Source organism: Malaclemys terrapin, chromosome 4 (genome assembly GCF_027887155.1).
Source record: "Malaclemys terrapin pileata isolate rMalTer1 chromosome 4, rMalTer1.hap1, whole genome shotgun sequence".
Lineage (NCBI taxonomy): Eukaryota > Metazoa > Chordata > Testudines > Emydidae > Malaclemys > Malaclemys terrapin.
The window spans coordinates 73,269,132-73,289,492 of record NC_071508.1 but is presented as its reverse complement, the minus strand read 5'-3'; the positions used below and the strand labels follow the sequence as shown (position 1 = coordinate 73,289,492).

The 20,361-nt window shown below is 38.4% G+C and overlaps 2 protein-coding genes across 33 annotated transcripts in view; one reads left to right on the top strand and one right to left on the bottom strand.

Annotated features, from left to right (window-relative positions):
• The window catches only part of SLC1A2 (solute carrier family 1 member 2), a 211,991-nt gene that overhangs the window by 147,776 nt on the left and 43,854 nt on the right, over positions 1-20,361 (top strand). Inside the window, exon 12 of one of the 2 annotated variants that reach the window (XR_008444760.1) lies at positions 11,707-12,211. The exons of the other annotated variant lie outside the window; for it this stretch is intronic. The gene's annotated coding sequence lies outside the window, so the exon portion shown is untranslated. Of the gene's footprint in view, positions 1-11,706; positions 12,212-20,361 lie in introns of those variants that run through there. 2 annotated transcript variants of the gene reach the window in all.
• Positions 2,925-20,361, bottom strand: part of CD44 (CD44 molecule (Indian blood group)) — a 104,694-nt gene continuing 87,257 nt past the window's right edge. For 27 of the 31 annotated variants that reach the window (XM_054026488.1, XM_054026489.1, XM_054026493.1 and 24 more), the window contains 7 exons: positions 18,703-18,882; positions 16,504-16,668; positions 15,456-15,635; positions 14,171-14,356; positions 9,931-10,029; positions 8,418-8,496; positions 2,925-4,171 (listed from right to left, as the gene is read on the bottom strand). In XM_054026488.1, coding sequence (XP_053882463.1) covers positions 3,955-4,171; positions 8,418-8,496; positions 9,931-10,029; positions 14,171-14,356; positions 15,456-15,635; positions 16,504-16,668; positions 18,703-18,882 — 1,106 coding nt within the window. In that variant the 3' untranslated portion in view covers positions 2,925-3,954. The remainder of the gene's footprint in view (positions 4,172-8,417; positions 8,497-9,930; positions 10,030-14,170; positions 14,357-15,455; positions 15,636-16,503; positions 16,669-18,702; positions 18,883-20,361) is intronic. The other 4 variants (XM_054026473.1, XM_054026483.1, XM_054026486.1 and 1 more) reach the window with 4 other exon arrangements.

The window sequence follows — 20,361 nt, the reverse complement described above, 5'->3', positions numbered from 1 at the left end:
CTAGTTAGTAATGTAACTCAAGTCGACATAGCTTAGATACTGCGAGGTCCACAGCACACTGTGTCGATGGGAGACACTCTCCTGTCAACTCCCCTTATTCTTCTCGTTCTGATAGAGTACCGGAGTTGATGGGAGAGCGATCTGTGGTCGATTTAATGGGTCTTCACTAGACCTGCTAAATCAACCCCCAGTGCATTGTTCGCCACAGTGTTGATCCCTGGTAAGTGTAGACAAGCCCTAAGTCTCCTGGGTCTCACAGCTAATTCTGAGAGGGAAATAGTTACTTTCCTGGAGACATTGAAAGGTTAATTAAGCACTCCTCTAACCAAGGCGGGAGTCTCTGTCGCTGCACAGTTCCATTACTCTGTGGTAATCAAGGCCCTGGTAATGATCTCTTTGAAAGTCTCCATCAGCATGCTAAATCCTTCCAAACTACTTAATACAGGGGTAGGTTCTTGTTACTGTCAAATTACACACACAAAACATCCCTGAGATGCCAGCAAAAACATAGAAATATCATACTGGAATTCTGATTCCCACTGACTTTTTGGAGAATATTTAACACACTCCCTTACCATAAAGCTTTTTACCATAATGTAACCCTTCTCACGTCTCTGCTTCAATAAACCGTTCTTTATAAATCATCCAGAAAACATGGGTGAAGTCATTGATCAGAAAGAGAGCGATTATAGTCACCTCTCGCTCTTAATACACTAGATGCTTTAGATAACCTTTCCATGTAAATTCAAGTAATGGCTATATTTCTTATTTTCAGCACTGTTTGAGGTAATTGAACACCATATGCTGCTTACAAGGTTGTCCTATACTTTGCTTTTTCTGAGTTAAACCCGTCTCACTGGAAAATTAAGTGGTGCCTGCAAAAAACATTGGGCCCAGGCACACACCAAATCGATCTAAGTTAGTGGAATTTCACTGGTGTGACACAGATGTAAGGGCTTGATTCCATTAAGTGCTGAGCCCCCTCAACGGCCACTGACTTCAATGGGAGGTCAGCATCTTACAGGATTCAGCTCTAGGTGAGATGAGAATTGGACTCATCCTCCAATTTCTAGAGAAGCCAAACCACCCATTTCAAACTGGCAAACTGAGTTTTTTCCCCAGATGAATGAATGCTTGGAAACCCCACACACAATGTTAGTAAAGCATGCAAGAGTACAGGCAGTTTCAGCTGGGTGTAGCCTAGGGTTTACAGTCATGTAAATAGACCTGTGGCTCACTGGTACAAAGCAAAACAAACAAACAAAAACCCTAGCTAATAATAATGCCAGTCTTACCTTTTCCCTTAATTTAGAATCAAATTTATTTTTGGAAGCTCAATTTACTTTTTTTCCATGTTTCTGGTTAAAATTTAGAGAGGATTCTTTCTTCTTTCTAATTAATCTGTTAATAAATATACAAATATATCAAGGGTGCTCTGTGATAAACAAAAAAGTCCCCAAACAATAAAAACCCCGCCTCAGTACAAACAATTGTTATACGCATGAAATGACAATCTAGTTTTGAAACTATAATGCAAATTAATTATACATGTGGCACATGACATCTAATATGAATCACTTTTGCATATATAAAATAATGGCACTGCTTCTGTAGGAGAGATAGCATGCCACCTTATCAAAACAATAAAAAAACAAACCTCCAAAGAAGTCAAGTCATGATGTCCTTGCCATACTAGATACTGAAATTGAGTAATCTGGGAAGGAGATGGCAGATTTCCCCATTAAATCTAAATAGGTATATTCCTAATTAGAGTAAGAATTCGAATGTGTAAAATGCCAAAGCCTGTATTTAAAGAGGTCTTTGCAGAGACCCTATGTTCAGCTAGGATTCAAGAGGTGAATAGGCCTTGTTCTGACCCTCTGCTTTGATAAAATTTTATGCACAGTGCCTATTTAAATGCATCCTTCAAGAGACCATTCTGATTTACAATGGCTGATGGAAAACACTGTCAAAAACTACTTCAGGAATGAAAAATGTCTGAAGGAAACAAATATCCCACAGCATAATTGAGTTATGTATGTTCATGACGGGATGAGAATGTTGACATTGGACCATATTTACTGATGATGTAAACGGGTATAACTCCATTGACTTCAAAGCGTATGATCATATACAGCCCACGAATGTGTGACTTTCTACATATGAAACATCCCTGTTCTGTGGGCCAGCACATATGCCACTTAAGCAGTCAAATTAAGTCATGCTTTGCTGGTCCTCTTGCACAAGGGTGAATTTCACCCATGGCAATCTGCCTGAGAAATGTTACCAAGTTACAGTATGTCATTAAACAAACACTTATGGAGAGCTGCTAAAGATCTACATTGAGAAACACAACCTCAGCAATTTCATGCATAGTGGTACGAATAAAGCACAATATTAGACAATTCTAGCTGAAATTTTAACTGCTGAAGTTTTTTTAAAAAGGAAATTAAAATAAATGACTTTAGTGGGCTCTTCTCAGTTCATTAAGGATCCATGGTCAGTGAATGGGACTATTTTGCTTAACTGACTAAACATTTAACAGTTCCCATCCCATGGTTCATAGGGTCCTCATTGATTATAATTTCATAATGAATTGTTTTTACTTAGATTTTTCCATAAAGTGAAGTTGGCTAGACTATTGCTGGTAATTCGATTTCTTGCTGATAATATATTCAATCAATTCAGTGTACGGTACTGGATGCCATCTTAGTTTACACAAATACTTTACATAAATGTAAAGGGGAGGGAATCATGTGGCAATGCAGCTGCAGCTATTTTATGTTGTTGGAATAGTTTTCTTTCATTTTCTTTGATCTTTATGCAGTTTTCCAACTTCTTGTTTCAACAAGTGAACAATATTTCTCTTGGCATTTTTAATAAGCAGAGTTTAAACAAAAAGATGGATGAAGTAGAATCCAAAAGAGAACATCACATAATTTTAATTTGACTGTTAAAATATCAGCAAGATAGTGTAGCATGCAACAATTATGGGGAAAAACAGGTTGTGCTAAGCTCAACATCTTTTGATAAATCTGAGAGCAGGGATAGATAAAGCCCTATTCGGCAAGAAACAAAATATTGCCATCTTATTTGATCATTTCCTATTGCTAGATTTTGAAATATGTGTTTGAGTTGTGGTCACTGCATTTATTTGTCAACTTAACTAACAAGGTTCACTAGGGAACATACTCAAAATATGATTGATGGGGGGGGACAGCAACAGACAGCTTTGAAACTGAAGGATAACTGCACAGATTGTTAAGATAATAAAGAATAGAAGATTATTATTTATCAGCTCAAGTTTTCATGTCTTTTCCCACTCACCCCAATAAAAATGATTGACATTATATATGCATGGGCATTTAAAAAATAGAGCTAAATAGTTTTGTCCTTTTGGGGTTCTCTCATTGTAGCCCCTAGCTGTAATCATTCTAAAATGTCAGTTTGCCTATACCAGTAGATCCTGAATGCACCTAACAAACTCCACAGGGCTGAAAGGTGATTTTAAAAAACTCTGGTGTAATACAAACTCTACAGAAGTCCTTTTTTCTTTAACTCTATTTTTCTCTAGATGTTTATTCCTCACTTATGCTCATACCATGTAAATTTAGTATCATAAATGCCTTTGAGATGGAATGACTAGATATTTCTGAATTTCCACTTAGTGAAGGTGCTGCAACTGGAGAAAATATGATTTCAACTAACATCCCTCCTTACATATAAGTGTCTTCCAGATAGGAAATGGGAACTGCCAAATTTATGCAAGTCTCAGGCGCTTATATCAGAAAGCAATATCAATTTTTTAAATTTGGACCTGATTTTTAAAAATATTAAAAAGAATAAAATGTATGCTTAATTATGCTCAAAAGACGTCAGTAGCACATTGCATCTGTGAGTTCCAGGCCCAGTTCCATGTGATTTTGATTTCCCCAACTCTCGATCGAGACACTGTTACAACCCAGTCTTCATGTTAGCCTCTTGTTGATTTTTCGTTTCATCTGTGGTCAGGAATTCATCACATGGTCCTGTTCGATTATCTGGCTGTTGTTTATTTACCAAGTGCACCATTTCTTGAGATTTGCTGGCTTCTCCATTCAGTCCACCCATCTTCTTGTCTGACACTGACCCTTTGCCATTGTTAATCACTAGCTTTTTCTTCTGCCCACATCTAGTAAAAATAAGCAACACAAATTGAGATTATGGAACTGGGAAGCACAACATACAGAACAGATTTTCTAGAAAAGGGGCAAAGGAAATAAAACTTGAGTCTGTCAATGGAGAAAAGCTAAAATATAATACATAAAGCTTTTGTCTTTAGTGGATATATTAAGTTTTTCAGGTGGGATATCCAAAAGTATCCGTCACTGCCCTTTTTCTGCTCTCATCGACTTAAGTGGGAACACAGTTCTTTTAAAAATCCCATCCTTCATATATTGCTCAGTTATTTTTAGAACTAGATCCAAAGGTTCAACATTTGGAACTGGTAATATTTGGATCCAGGGTTCCAACCTATCTCCAGTTATCCCAGAGGGTCACTTTTCTCTTCTGTTCTCTTTTTAGTGTGTCAGGACTAGAACCATGCTGACAGTAATGGAAAGGGTCACAATGCTATCATCAACAGTTTGGCTTGTTAAAGGCTATATTGAGGATGGAAAATAAAGACTGGTCTTAGATATTATGCTTCAGATTCTCAGCTGCGTCCTGGATGCAGCTAAGGATGAGATCACAAATAAGTCATTTGAGGCTTTCTGATCCTGGGACTGGTTCTATGCTGACCAATCCCTCAAGTAGTTCTGAGCAGCCTTAGTACAGCTACAAACTATACCTGCTGACTATGGCCCCAAAAGGTTGATATGTCAGCTGACATGCATTATACTGCATCAGCACTCTGGAAAAAAGGGGGTGGGAACAGCCACTGCTTCCCCCTAACACACCCTGTGTTATGCTGTAGGAGGAGTGGCATAGAAGCTAGCTGTGCTGGTTTTATACCATTCAGGGATATCTCATGGAGTGGTTAAACTGGCTTTCTGGTTCTGTTGCACAGTTAAATATAATTAATTAAACACGCAGCACTATTCTTTGAAAACAACTACAATGTTTATGCAAACGTGTTTTAAAATGCTTCCTGCTTTGGCTAAGTGAATTCCATTTGAACTACTAATTTGGCAGTTAAATTATTTCTCCATCTTTCATTTGAATCAAGTATATATATTTTTTGCCAGACAGACATACGACAGCTGTTTTAGCCAATGTGACTGAGAGCAGATCCGTCTCGTCTCAATTCACTATGTTTACATTATGCAACACATGTGAGCAAATTCAGCCCTGAATTACTCCCACACAACACCAATAGAAAAAATACTATACAGTAATGGGATTCCATGGGATGTGAGGCAGAGCATTATTTCTTTCCAAAATGATATCTGAAATGTGCAGCATTTCATCCTGGATTGTGGACAGAAGGACCCTCCACAATCCATGAATATTGTGGAGAGGCTATTCAGACTGAAGGTGTATTCTTTACATAAAATATTCATTCATTTTGTTGGGGCTCCACGAGTCATGCTGGGCTTTGGGTCACACTATTTCAAAATATAACCCACATAGGAATTGTGAAAAAGGGAAAATTTAAATGATAAGATCAAGCTATCCCCTATTCACCAAAATGATCTACTTCTTTGGTTGGAATTTCTAAGACATTCTGTGGCACATAAACCTCCCAACTAGAGAGGCTCAGTCTCTTGAGCAATTCATCGAACATTTCGGTGCTTTAGGCAAGTCAAAGATTTCTTGTGAAAATTGGATTCTGAAGCATTAAAATATATACTTCCTGACCAGCCTGTGTGAGAAGGAGAATGAAACTATATGTGATTGGTTGGTTAAAGTTCAATTAAGTACTGGAAACACATCATAACTTAGCTGGTCATTAAAAAATATATGTGTGAAAGCCTTCCAAATTCTACTTTCTAACTCTCTAACAACTCTCTCACAAAACCCTCAGTTTACTCCATCCTGCTTTTCAGCAAAGATCTCACAACAAAGTTGCTATTGTGAGATCATAAATTACTATTTTCATATTTCTAAGACTTACAATTTTTAGAAAATATTCTACAGTATACTTATTAGGTAGTATAAATTACTGTAAGTAATTAACACTAATTTACACTTGTCAAATAAATGAGCAAAAAGTTACCTATGATTTTTTAAAAAAAAAAACTGAATTTATTAACTTAAGGCCTGATCCAGTGTCCCTTAAAGTCAATGGAAAGATTCCCCTTCACTTCAATGGGTGTCGGAGCAGACCCCTCCTTCCTACTTCACAAAATTTGCCTCCCAGTCAGTACAAATTAGCAGGTGTGTGTTGTGTGTGTGTATACACACCTAGCATTATGCTGTATGTATCATTTAACTCCCTGAATTTCAAAGTAAAAATATGTTTTTAATTTTAAAAAGTAGTTTGATCATGGCTGAACCTGTCTGTTTCTATGGTGATTTGTGGGGTGGGGGGGAAACAGAGGGAGGAGAAGAAGGCAGTCTCAGCTTTGTAGACATAGCAGAGTGACGCAAATCAATAAACATAACATTCACACTATAATTCCTAGATTAACTAACAAGATGGAGGTTGTAAATTCTTGTGTGTTTTACCTTGTGTGACTGATAGTTTAGAGTAGCAATTTCTCTAGACTATCAAAGGAGCACACTTAATGTGATATAGCATAGGGCCATAACCTCAGCTGGTGTAAATCAGCACCACCTCTGTTGACTTGAACAGAACTATATCATTTTACACCAGCTGAGGACCTGGCCCTCAAATCACAGTCTGAGTTCACCCAATTTGCACCTCCCTGCCTCATATAAGCCTGCTTTAGTTTGCGAGAGGATCTAATCAAGGGTTCCCTCCCTCCAGCTTTAATTTCCACTATGGTATCCTGCTAGTGGAGATCACATTTCAATGGCCAACCTGGCTAAGTCTCCTCCCTTTTAAGCATCACTCACTTTCTTGGGCATGCTGGCCCCAGAGGTGAGGGAATCACTGCTTTTGAGGTGGGTCAGTGGAAACCAGGAATTAATGTAGCTCATTGTGTACCATGACAAAAGTGTATGAGAATATTTGCACTGATGGAAAATTCAAGTTTAAAATAAAAGTGGCAATCTGTTACCAACAAATAATAGTAAGCCTCAGAACAGCTACTAAAAAGAGAAGAAAGACAGTCTTGTGTTTAGGACTTTGGTAGGGAGACCGGGTTTCCACAGACTTCCTGGTTAAACTCGGTTAAGTCATGTCACCTTTCTGTGCCTCAGTTTCCCCATCTGTAAAATGGGGGCAAATAGCATTTATCTATCTCACAGTGGTGTTGTGAGGTTATTTTCACTAATGTTTGCATTTTGAGAGCCTCATATGGATGGTGCTGTAGAAAGGACATTATAATCTAAGAGAACAAGGAAGAAAAGTAGTGAACTTGACACTGCCAAGGAATATTCTGAATACTTAAAAGATTTCTGCTAAATTATTAGACCCTTTGCTTACTACAGGGTTTCCCTCAACCAATCCTAAAGCAAAGGTCAAAACTGTGTCTCATGTCAGCCAAGCTCCAAAGGACCTCCTTCTCCCCCTCCCAATTCAATTCTTCTCTCAATTCCAGCCTTCTAACTAAAGAACCATTCCAACAGTTATCAGCACCAACTTAAAATCCCCCCCAGCAGAACCCTTTTATAGTCTGCTGGAGGGGCTGGGGAATTGATTCTCTGCAGCTGATCCAGCTAGGCTCACTGCAAACTCCTGCTATCAGGATTGGCAGCTGTGACCCTTCTTTAGCTAGTGGGAGCAGGTGAATCCTGTCTCTACAGTCCTCTGGATGGGGTGTAAACAGCTTATCACACAGAGTAATTGTACTCTTGTGGCCTATGCACACACAGTGGACTTATATTTAGTTAACCTGGGGACCACCTTGTTATTTACTGTACATGCTTCTGTTCACATCCATCTAGCATATTATTAACTTTCATTGACCTCAGAGGAAGCAGGATCAGGCCATTAGTATGTAAAACACAGAGAGAAATTATTCCCTTACTCTGCTATGCATAAGTTCAGTTTTTGTCACTGTGAAAACGAACAACAATAATGACCCATTCACCCACTGATTTCAATAGGGCTCCACATAAGTGCAAGGGTTCACTGCACAGCGCTCAGCACAGGACCGGAGCCTCAAACCTCAGCAATGTCTGATAACTACTGTTTATCACAAAAGAAGAGGTGTGCTGTTCACAGAGATTGCCATTTTGGCAGAAACTCTTCTCTGTGCTTTTCCAAAGCTACCAGAAGCTTCACAGATCTCTCAACAATAAAGACAGCAAGGCAGCACGTTTTCCAACAATGACCTCCTCTAACCAAAGCTAGAAATGGGCTTCCTTACCTGCTCCGGCTGTTGACAGCAATGCAGACTGCCAGAATCAATGTCAGTGCCAGAAGAGAAGCCACTATGATCAGCCATTCTGTGGGTGGAATTGGGAAATAATTTAGCTCCTATTCTAATTTTCAATTTGACACAATAGCAGGAATGTGGACACTTTTGCATTCGTTTACAATACACCTCTCCCGTTACTGTCGGGGTTTTTTCTAATATGCAAGAATGTAAATATAATATGGTACTAACACAAGAGTGTAAGTAAAACTGTGCTAAGACATTACTGATAGTTACACTGAGCATGTGAATGAGAAATACATTAATTATGTGAATGTCAAATTAAACAAAACTGTCGCTGAATGTTAACATCTGGAAACTCTGTACTGTGAGACAGTGATTGGGCCTACAGCGGGGGAAAGGATTTGAATTAGTCATTTACTTCTTCAGTGGGACAGAGAGGCCTGTTTTTGAGATATCTGAAACAATATCCAAATAGAGGTGACTTAACAGCAAAGTGGAAGGTCTACACTTTTCTTCATTTTGCCATTTAAAGAGATCCTAAACCTTTAAAGCAGAGGTGGGCAAACTATGGCCTGCTGCCTGGCCCCTGAGCTCCTGGCCCAGGAGGTTAGCCCCCAGCCCCTCCCCTGCTGTTCCCCCTCCTCCACAGCCTCAGCTTGCCACGCTGCCAGCGCAATGCTCTCTGCGAGCTCCTGGGGCAGCACAGCTGCAGAGCCCAGCCTGACCTGGTGGAGGGGGTCAGATAGGGGGCAGGGCTAGGCCACGCCTGGCTGTTTGGGGAGGCACAGCCTCCCCTAACCGGCCCGCCATACAATTTCCGAAACTCGATGTGGCCCTCAGGCCAAAAAGTTTGCCCGCCCCTGCTTTAAAAGGACATTTTGAGGTCAACTTTGCCCTCCGTTTTTAGTTTCAGAAAAACTGGATCATACCAGCAGAAATCTGGAAACAATAGAGAAAGGCTTTTTTGTTTGTTTGTTCCCAGTTAATAAATTCCCCTACACTGTTTACAATCCAAACATTGCATCATAGAGCTACTCCATGAGAACCTGACACGGACTGTAAATTCTGAGCCTGATTCTGAATTCATTTACCCCAGTATAAATTGAGAGTAAATCCACTACATCAGTGGAGATATACCAATGTAAGTGAGATCAAAATTAGGCCCAACAGTGAAGCTACTTTTATGGGATTACTTCCATTGATATTGTGTTGGGCATGATACAATGGAGGTAGAATCTGGTATGATATCTTTCTAACACATAATCATACACGTTGTAGATAATATATTAGAAAAAGCATCTGCGACATATGCAGAACCTCCCAGTGCTCTAGATCTCTTCTTTCACCTTTCCAAGTGTCCTGAATATTTTGCTTCAGAGTTGAAGAACCGAATGCATTGGCAGGAATGTGGATTAGCTATGATCTCCTATAATACCCTCTTCATCTCTATTTCTTTAATTCTGTGATCAAATTGTCAAAGGCAATGGCTTGAGATACCAACCTGGTATTTGGGCTGATCTCGGCTGTGAAGCTGTTTTTGGTGTTGTGACCTGTCCAGATGGATTTGCTCTTCTGCCATCGTGTTTGTTAAGTGTAGAACCTAGACAACAAAAACATCCATTATGACCAACAAGCCTAGAGAATATTTAACAGGCAGCTATAAACTACAAATTTGCCCTTTCACAATTAAAAGGATGATATGACTACAAAGTTCACCTTGAGTCCAGAAAGGAGTTTACACTGCAAAATCTCATACTAAAGTAGCATAGAAAAACATTGCACAGCCCACAGCTCATCAAAATATGTTCATAATCAGTATAACTAGGGCTGGCCTCGTTATCTTGAATAATATGATTCATTTTTCTCAACAATAGCATCTTGCTGTTTTGGGGCGGTTTTCACTTTTTATCATGTTACTGTTTCAGTTAAAACGTGAAGCTGTTCAGAAAATTTCCACTCAAAAATGCTGTTTCATCAAAATAAAAATGTTTTGCAGAAAGGTATTGATTTTGACGAAATTTTTGACAGGAAGGTTTCTGAGGTCCAGGAAGGACTGTCTGGTCAATTCCCGGGAGAGAGAGAGAAAGCGAGACAGGGAAATTGAAAACCTGACCTTTTAAATCCAAAAATGGAGATTTCAACACAAATCTGTTTCATGAAAACTTTCTAAAGGTTTTGTTTTCATTCCAATATGCAACAAAAAAACAAATCTGGAAACCTCAAATGTTTATGAAACAGAATTGTCATTTACTGGCCAGCTCTAAATGCGATAGCTACTATCATGAAGAGGTCTCAAACATCAGAATGTTGTTCCTAATGGAAGGATTGTCCTCTGCCCACTTGCAGATAGATCCCTTTGTCTTTTTATCACCATCATGCACCTACAACAAGTATTTTCTGGCCTTATATTGGATGAGACTCTGCCCTTAAACAACCAGCGGTTATGCTGTTGAGCAACGTGTGAGGTACTCTCTCCAATCAGGCCAAACACGCTGTCCTCTCAGCACTCTCAAAGCCTTCTGTCTGGGGAGCAAAAGAAGAACTGGATTGATTAGGACCCAAGTGATTCCATGATTTCACAAATCAAATGGAGTCAGCCACATAGCAATTTACTTACCAGAGTAAGTTTATAATCCATGCTATATGTGGATTTTACATTGGTATTGGTTAGCCAAATCAGTCTGTAAGATCACAAACATTGCTACAGTGACATCAACTGATCACATTATAGAGATAGGTCCAGTGGGTTAAGCTTGGAGCAGGTATCTCTTTCGTGCTGAACCAGGAGATCACCATGTCGGCTGGTGCTGGTTTTATGAATGGTCCTTCTAGACCCTAGGCACTATGTTTAGCTGCTGATATGGTTACAGTTCACAGAAGTTTCATGTTCCAGAAGTGAAGCCTCTGGAAGACAATCTTGACACTGAGTTGTGAAGTTGAATTAGGTCTGCAGTTCAACCACATACCCCCACTCTGGCCTATTTCTCATTAAATAACATTTGCTGGGCCATGCACCAATCAACTTAATTCTTGAGTATGGTAACATCTTGGCCTCCTCTATCCCCACATTGGTGCCCGTTTCCAGTCAAGCCACCCCGCCACACACACCTATATACCCTTTGAATTCCTCACAGATTCTCCCTTGTCCAGTTTAAACTTCCCCTCATCCTTCAAAGCACTTCATGACTCCTCTCTGGCCAAAATCTCTGACCTCATTTCTTAATAATAGCTGGCAAACACACAACTAAGAAGCACATTTTTTTTCTGCTGTTAACAGGCTCTTCATGAAACCTCCAGATGTTTTTACTTATGTCTGATGGGCTACTTCATGCTATCTCATGGGAAATTCATAGCCCAGCAACAAGAACTGAGCGCTGAATTTAGCATCTGGTGGAGCTGAGCTGATCTCCAAGAAAACAGACAAAGATGGTTAAACTATTACAGTGGATTGGGTACCCACAGACTTCAAGAGACATTGTTACCTGATCAGAGGCCCTAGCATAATGCTCCATCCACAAAACCCCTTTGAACTGAACCGCTAACTTTTGTATAGCAATAAAGCCCAGCTATTTACTAAAGATTTTAGTTGTCTAGAACTACACTATCCACACCACATAAATATTCACAACATCTAGGATTCAACTATGCAACTTAACATCACAGGCCCAGATTATCCCCTCCTTAGGAGACACTTGCAGGAAGTAGACAGACAGGGGCACTAGGGACCTCTGTGAGGTTCATCTTATGACAACTTAACCATATTCTTTCTTTGTGAAGAATCAAATATGTATTTGGATTTCTTCAGTGTATGGTTTCACTATCCCACTGTGGCTTTTGGGCAAAAGATCAGTCATATTTATGATGTCAGACCACAGCTGAACATGACTATATAGGAAAAGCAAGTCAAAACATGAGGCATAGCAAACTGAGCAAAGAATTTCTTCAAAATGAGCCTTTAAATATGTTCTTTTAACACGTGAAGTGAACTTTCTTTGTCATCCCATTCATGCTTTGCCGGACCCATTTTATGAAAAAAAGACCTTCTTTCACTCCCTCAATGTGCGCACATATTTTCCACTGTGATAGAGTTGTGACCTAGCATTCTCTCTGCTTTGCTATAATGCCATAGCACTAAAAGAAATGGACGCACAGCCTTAGCATAGCAGGAAAAATGTTGGGAAGAGAGTCTCATGAGCTCTGTTGCTCCGTTAATATCATGTCTTTGATTCTGCTAAGAATCTAAACAGATGATCCTTGAAAGTTACCTCAGCACCAGCTCTGTCAGATTCTACATATTCAAAAAAGAAAAGCAACCAAACATTTCTACACAGTGTCTAATGTAAACACAGTAAATTAGGGAGACAGCCTAATAAAATGGGGGACTGGAAGTCAGGAGACATGACTTTGCAAGTTACACATTTAAATATGACAAATAGAAAAATAAAATAGCATTTTATAAAATATATTAATTAAATTTATAATGCTTGAGGCATCTATGCTCTATAAAATTTGGCCTCTAAAGGCAGTTTTGATCTAGTTTATTTTGCTGAGTTTGTATCATGTTGTTCATTAAGATCTGAAAAGACTGAGGGCTGAGTTCTGATCTCACTTAAACCAATGTAAATAACACTGCCTCCACCAAAACCAATGGAATTATGCCAGTGTAAAACTGGTGTGAGAAGAGAGTAACATCTAGAACATTTAATGTAACCCAGATAGAGTCCAGAAACTATAGAAACCAAATCAGTGTGTCTCCACCATAGAACCAACTCATTTTTCATATTCAAAGCTCCTTTCAAAATCAAATTAAAGAGTTTATTTGATGCAAATTCTAACTCTTTTAAACTATTAATGTTTCATGACTATCTTCAAAAATACTTTGATGAGAGATGTGGTATTAATACATGTTCATATTCTTGGTTGTGTGCAAAAAATGGCTGTAGATTGTTGGACAAATTCTCTGCTGGCACGACTGTATTGACTTCTATGGAGTTATAACAGCAGACAATTTGATGCAGCATGACTGAGAAGGTGTAGCATTTAGGAAAACCTTAGCCTCTGGGTTGATAATTTAAATGAAAAGTATATTTGGGCATACAGGAAAGCCACTTAATTTTCCAATATAATTACTTGCATGTTACAACATGGAACAACAACATTCACACTGTGATCAATGCATGTTATTTCTTTATACCAACTAGCTCTATCAGAAACAAGCTTTCAAAACTGAAGCAGCTGAGAAATTTTTGGACTAAGTGTTACTTTGCTAGCATTCAAAATAACTGCCATTGGATGACAGAGAATAAAATGATCAGGAAGATGGAACAAAAGTGTTCTGTGTTTTGAGCCTTTAGTATAGAAAATACTATCTCCACAGCTTGACACTGGAACACTAGCAATTGCAATCAAATGTTTTGTTATGCATTTATTTCTCTGATGTTCTAGAGAGGATTCCCAGAGTTGGTGAAAGGAAGAAATGCTACTCATCTTCTCTGAGAGGAAAGATTGCTGGAAACACTAGTCTTAAATAATCCCACTTCACATAGTTCTACAATTAAAACACTTTGTCTTTCATGCACATTGGTAGGAGGCTATTTTCTAGCTTTCAAAACTCCAATTAAAAGAAAAATCTTTTAGATCATAACATTTCTCCCAATATTTTACAAATTTACCTTTATATCGGGAGACATTAAAAAAAAGGTGAAGGATTAGACAAAATTATTGTAATTCATTGTTCTTACTGGTGGCTGTAGAAGCTGGTCCTCTGCCATGTCCAATTTCAATGTCAGAAAAAACTCCAGGTATCAAATTATCAATGGGATTGTTTGTGGGATATTTGTCTTCATTATCCCCTCCAGGTTGAATGCCAGGTGCCAGTGGATCTTTAGTTGAGTCTTCATGTTTGATACCATCATTGGAGACCACTGCTGTTATGATGATGCTTGAATCAATTTTAAACTTAATATTTGTACAACCACCACCACCACCATTATTTTCCTCTTCTGGTCCTGTTGTATTTACAACAGGCCTTGATCTTTTACATTTTTATTGTATTTAGAGCATAAGAAGAGAGAGCCTTCTGCTTTCTTTCACATTGTCACTGGTTTCTCAACATTTTAACCAACACCCCCTTGCTGTTATTCAGGGTTATGATTTAATTTAGAAGAGTCTCAGTGACAATGGACACAGAAGCAAGACCACCAAATAAAACAACCCAAAACAAACAAACCCAAGAGCAAGAAGCCGCCAGGAGCGATTACAGATGCTGAGCACTGAAACTATGTCCAATAAATATGGCAATTATTTTTTCTTTAGAAATTTCACTAATTTATTTTATGTTCTTGTCCTTAAGTAATACTGCTTAGAATAGGCTTCAGCGACATAAAAGGCGCACACAACGTATGAAGGTCTGATGGAATGGCATGGAGAATTTATGATATTGCAATTATTTTGTAAAGTCCTGTCCCAGATCCTCTAGACAGTGCTCTTCTATAAAGGGGTTACTGGTGAGCCACAGGAGCAAGCCATCAGAAAATTTCACCCAAAACACCATCACCGCACCAGATTTATATCCCCCAATTACAAGCGCACCAGAACAGAAACTCAGAGATGATAATCTAAAGGTTAACAGGAATGCAAGATCAAAAATGAGAGCGCTTGGCATCACCACGCTGTACAAAATGATAGAGTAGTAAGAAGAATGATTATTAGAACACCTCGCATTACCAAAGGAGACCAGGAAAATAGCCCTCATGCAAGCTCATTATGTACCAATCCAACAACACAAGGAGGAAACTCTTAACACAAAAAGAAACAAGTCAAGAATAAACTAAAACAAAAATAATTTCACAATATTACAGAAAATTTCAATTAGCCGATTTCCTGTAAACAGGTACAATAATATGCCATAACTCGCTAACAGTTATCAATAGACTTTTAGCATAGTATAAATGGCAAAATAACAATTAAAACTATCTCATCCAAAAAAGAAGTAACATGACTATAATTTATTATTCTTACTGGTACCTGTATGAGAAGATTCATTTTTATGTTCAGTTTCACTTGGAGGAATAATTCCAGGTAGCTCATCATCCCTAGAGATAGCTGTGAGATACTTGTCTTCATTGCCCCAGCCAGGATGAACACTGTGCAACAATGGATCTTGGGTTGAGTCTTCATGTGTGGCACCATCATTGGAGACCACAGCTGTTATAATGATGGTGAAGCAATTGGGAACTTAATAATTGCAAAAGCACTAGCCACGTTAGTTGCCTCTATGCCTGGCCTTGCTCTTTAAAATTTCTGCTGTATTTAGAGTATCAGAGGAGAGAAGCTCAGAAGCTTTTGAGCCACATTTCTCACCTTTTTAACCAACACTGTCGGATTACTGTGGCTTAACGGAACCCTAATGATAATGGACATGGAAGCCTGAGCACGGAAAGCAGAAGTATCTACTTGTCTCTGGAATTCAGGTCTGATCTCAGCCAATGGGAGAAGCAGTCAGATAAGCTCATAAATGCAACAGCACCTCACCAAATTTATCTCGGTAAATCAGAATGTCATTAAAGCACAACAATATTTAGGCTGCTGGTAATATAGGATAAAAAGAATGGGATTTTGGAATTACCAGGCTCTATCTTCGACATATGTCTAGCAACCTGGCCTGCCAAGACATTTAGGGATTTCCCCGGTTTAGGGAAATCCCTGGTTGTCACCGAATAAGGAGAAAGCAAAATATACGATCAAATTCAATTCAAGGCTCAGATTCACAAATACATTTTTGAATCTTATTTTCACTATTCAGTATGTTCTAGACAGCACACAGAAAAAGGCAGAGGAAAGTCCAATGTACAGACCCAGAAAAAAAGAGAAGAAAATTTAAAAAATAAAAATTGTTGTGCAACTGATTCCATGCAATAAGGTCAAAAACACCGTCACCACACCAATGCACCTCTGTGCTGAGAATTTAGATTTCCAACAAGGTATGATAGTGAATAAATTGTATGCAGAAGAAATAATGTCTCACTACACACAGGGTGGTGAAATTAATATAATTCATTATTCTTACTGGTACCTGTATAAGACTCGTCTTCATTTTCAGGAATAAGTCCAGGTATAACATAATCCCTGGAGGTATTTGTGGGATATTTGTCCTCACTGCCCCATCCTGGTTGATTATCTGGAGGCAGTGAATCATGGATTGAGTCTTCATATATGGCACCATCATTGGAGGTAACAGCTGTTATGACAATGGTTGAATCAGCTGTGTGATATTTGCAAAAACACTATCCACATTATTCTCATCTTCAGTTCTTTGCTCTGTATTTGGCCATAATTTTTTGCATTTCTACTGTATTTAGAGCATTAGAAGAGAGGGCCTTCTGCTTTCTTTCACATTGTCATTGGTTTCTCAGCTTTTCAACCCACACTCTCTTGCTATTTCTCAGGATTATGGTTTAATTTGGAAGAGTTCCAGTGACAATAGACAATAGACATAGAAGCAAGACCGTCAAAATACTCAGAGCAAGTAGCAGTGACATCTTACCCTGTAACTTAGGATTGATTATAGATGCTGAACATTGGAACCATGACCAATTAGTATGACAAGATTTTCTCTTTTGAGATTTCACTGATTCATTATTGTGACAGTCCTTAGGCGACATTCCTTAGAATGTTTCAGTGGCATAAAAGGCACACACAACATAAAATGGTATGATGGAATGAAGAATTTATGATACTCTAATTATTATGTCAAATCCATTCCCTGATCCCTTTATAATGCTCTGCTATAAAGAGATTGCTGATGAGCCATAGGGATAATTGTAGAATCTTAGAATATCAGGGTTGAACGGGACCTCAGGAGGTCATCTAGTCCAACCCCCTGCTCAAAATAGGACCAATCCCCAACTAAATCATCCCAGTCAGGGCTTTGTCAAGCCTGACCTTAAAAACCTCTAAGGAAGGAGATTCCACCACCTCCCTAGGTGATGAAATATAAAGGTTAACAGGAAAGCAAGATACAAAAATGTGAGGGTTTGCCATTACCACACTGTCAAAGGATTAGTAAGATATTCAATAAGCATACTTTATGAAAGAACAAAACTTCCACTGTTCTTGGCGGAAGAGTCTCTAATAAGTATCTAATACAGAGAGTCAGAATAAAAAAAACTCCATCATGCCAATATCCAGGAAGAGAGAGAGTAGTGAGAACAGCAATTATTAAAACATCTAGCACTATCTATGGATATCTGGCAACTTCTCCTTGGTTCACATTGTGAAAGCTTATTATGAAATATTTTATTTGAGAACTGTTCAGAAGAAATAATATCTCATTTCACAGAGAGTGATGAGATTCATTTTCGTGTTCACTATGTAGCTTAATCATCCATAGTGGTATTTGTTGGATACTTGTCTTTACTGTCCCATCCTGGATCCACATGGGTGAGTATACTATGGGATGAGTCTTCACATTTGGCACCATCACTGGCAATGGCAGCTTTTTGATGATGGTTGAATCAGTTGTGAACTTAATATTTGCAGAATATTCTCATCTTCAGCTCTACATTTGGCCATTAAGTTTTATATTTTATTGTATTAAGTTTGTAGGAGAAGGAAAGCAGAGACCCTCTATTTTGCTCCACATTATCATTGTTTTTTTTTCAACTTTTAACCAACACCATCTTGCTGTTTGGGCACTATGATTTGGCTGAATTTATCCATGCTTATAACATAGATAGATGTCTTAGCAAGAAAAGATATAGCAGCAGCAAGTTGCCTCTGTAATCCAAGTCTTATCTCAGTTACTGAGTTTGAGGATTGACCATTAATATGATAGTGACTAATAATTTTCTCTTTTGGGATTTCACTTTTACCTATACGTTATGTGTGAATCTTGCTTTTCATTATTCAGCAAGCTTTAATAGCATAGTCAGAGAAAACCCCAATACATCAACTCAGAAAAATGCAAACAACCTAGGAAATTTTAGATTCCATGCTAATGATTATCACAGTACCACTCTAAACCAAATTTTATCAAGAGACTTTCAATAGAATATCACAATAAAATTACACAGATATAGAAGTAGTGTTATTCCTTCCAAATAGGAAGTAAATGAACTATAGGGTGGGATTTTGAAAAGTATTCAGCATTGGTCAAACTCTTCTCCTGTCAAAATAAATAGTAAAACTCCTACTGATTTCAATGAAAGCAGATTTAGGTCAATGCCGAGTGCTTTAGAAATTCTTACGCGTAATTAATTATTCTTTCTGGTACCTGTATGAGATGATTCCTTTTCCTGATCTTTTTCACTTGGAGGAATAATTCCAGTCAGCACATCATCCCTAGTGACATTCGTGGGATACTTGTCTGCATTGCCCCAACCAGGATGAACAGTATGCAATAGTGGATCTTGGGTTGAGTCTTCATGTTTGGTCCCACCACTGGAGACCATAGCTATTATGATGGTGGTGAAGCAATTGTGAAATTAATACACACAGCATCACTCTTTATATTATTCTCTTCTTCAGTTCTTCTCTGTACAACAGGCCTTGTCCTTTCATATATCTACTACACTTAGTAGCATAGAAAGAGTATAAAGGTTTTGCTCCTCTTTATTATCCCAATTCAGAAAACTGCCCCACTGACATCAACAGGACTTAAATTCATACTTAAATGCTCTTCTGACTCAAGATACATCAGTAGTTTTCTAAATCTTTTTACCAGCAGCATACTATTTTTCAAGACTGCGTCTTGGCTGACCATAAACGCAGTGAAAATGGGCACAGAAGCAAGAACAACAAAGAAGAAGTAGCTGCAAGAATTTGGTCCCATAATTCAGGTTTGATCAGACACTCAGAATGAGGATTATGTCTCATTAACAACTATTAATTTTCTCTTTTAAGATTTCACTGTTTCATTTAGTTACACTCCCTCCAGACAAGTAGAGTCTGACCATGGGTGGGAGCAAACCTGCTTCTGTAACGTAAAAGACACATAACAACATGTAAGAAAATGATGGAATGAAATGGGCAATATTTAATTTGATATTCCTGCTGTATTTAGGTGGTGTTGCACCAAACACGTCATCATGTGCGACCACTCACATATTCAAAGTTAAGAATGTTCTTAAGTGTTTGCTGAATTGGGGCTTTAGAGCATAAGAACAGAAAAGCAGAGAGGACTATCTATTTTCTATAACATTATCACCATCACTGGCCATGTTCCTGTTCAGGGGCAATGTTTTCAACAGAAATCCTCTGACAATACAGGTAAAAGCAACAGCGAGAAGAGAAGAAATAGCAGCATCAGCGTGCCTTTGTAACTCAGTTTGATCTCAGTTACATGGCATGAAGACTGAATAACAAATATGGCAGGGAAGAATCATTTTCTTTTGGGGGGATTTCAGTGCTTTATATACATTACAGTGCTTGTCTCCAGACAGGCAGATTCTGACAATTGAGACAAGCCATTTCATTTCAATTTTCTCAAATCTATGAGTTATTAGTAAGTATTATCTGAATTGTTTGAACTAATCCTATTCAGATTACAGTTTGTCTCATTGATATGCTCAAGGTTTAACTGATCACCATATTTGGGGTCAGGAAGAAATTTTCCCTCAGGTCAGATTGGCAGTGACGCTGAGGGTTTTCACCTTCCTCTGCAGCATGGGGCACGGGTCATTTTTGGTTTGAACTAGAGTAAACAGTGGATTCTCTATAACTTTAAGTCTTTAAATCATGATTTGAGGACTTCAGTAATGTAGCCACAGGTTATGGGTCTATTACAGGATTGGGTGGGTGAGGTTCTGTGGCCTGAGATATTCAGGAAGTCAAACAAGATGATCATGACGGTCTTTTCTGGCCTTAAAGTCTATGAATCTATGAAATGTTTGTGAATATCAAACCACATGACACAAAAAAAATAGTCAATAAT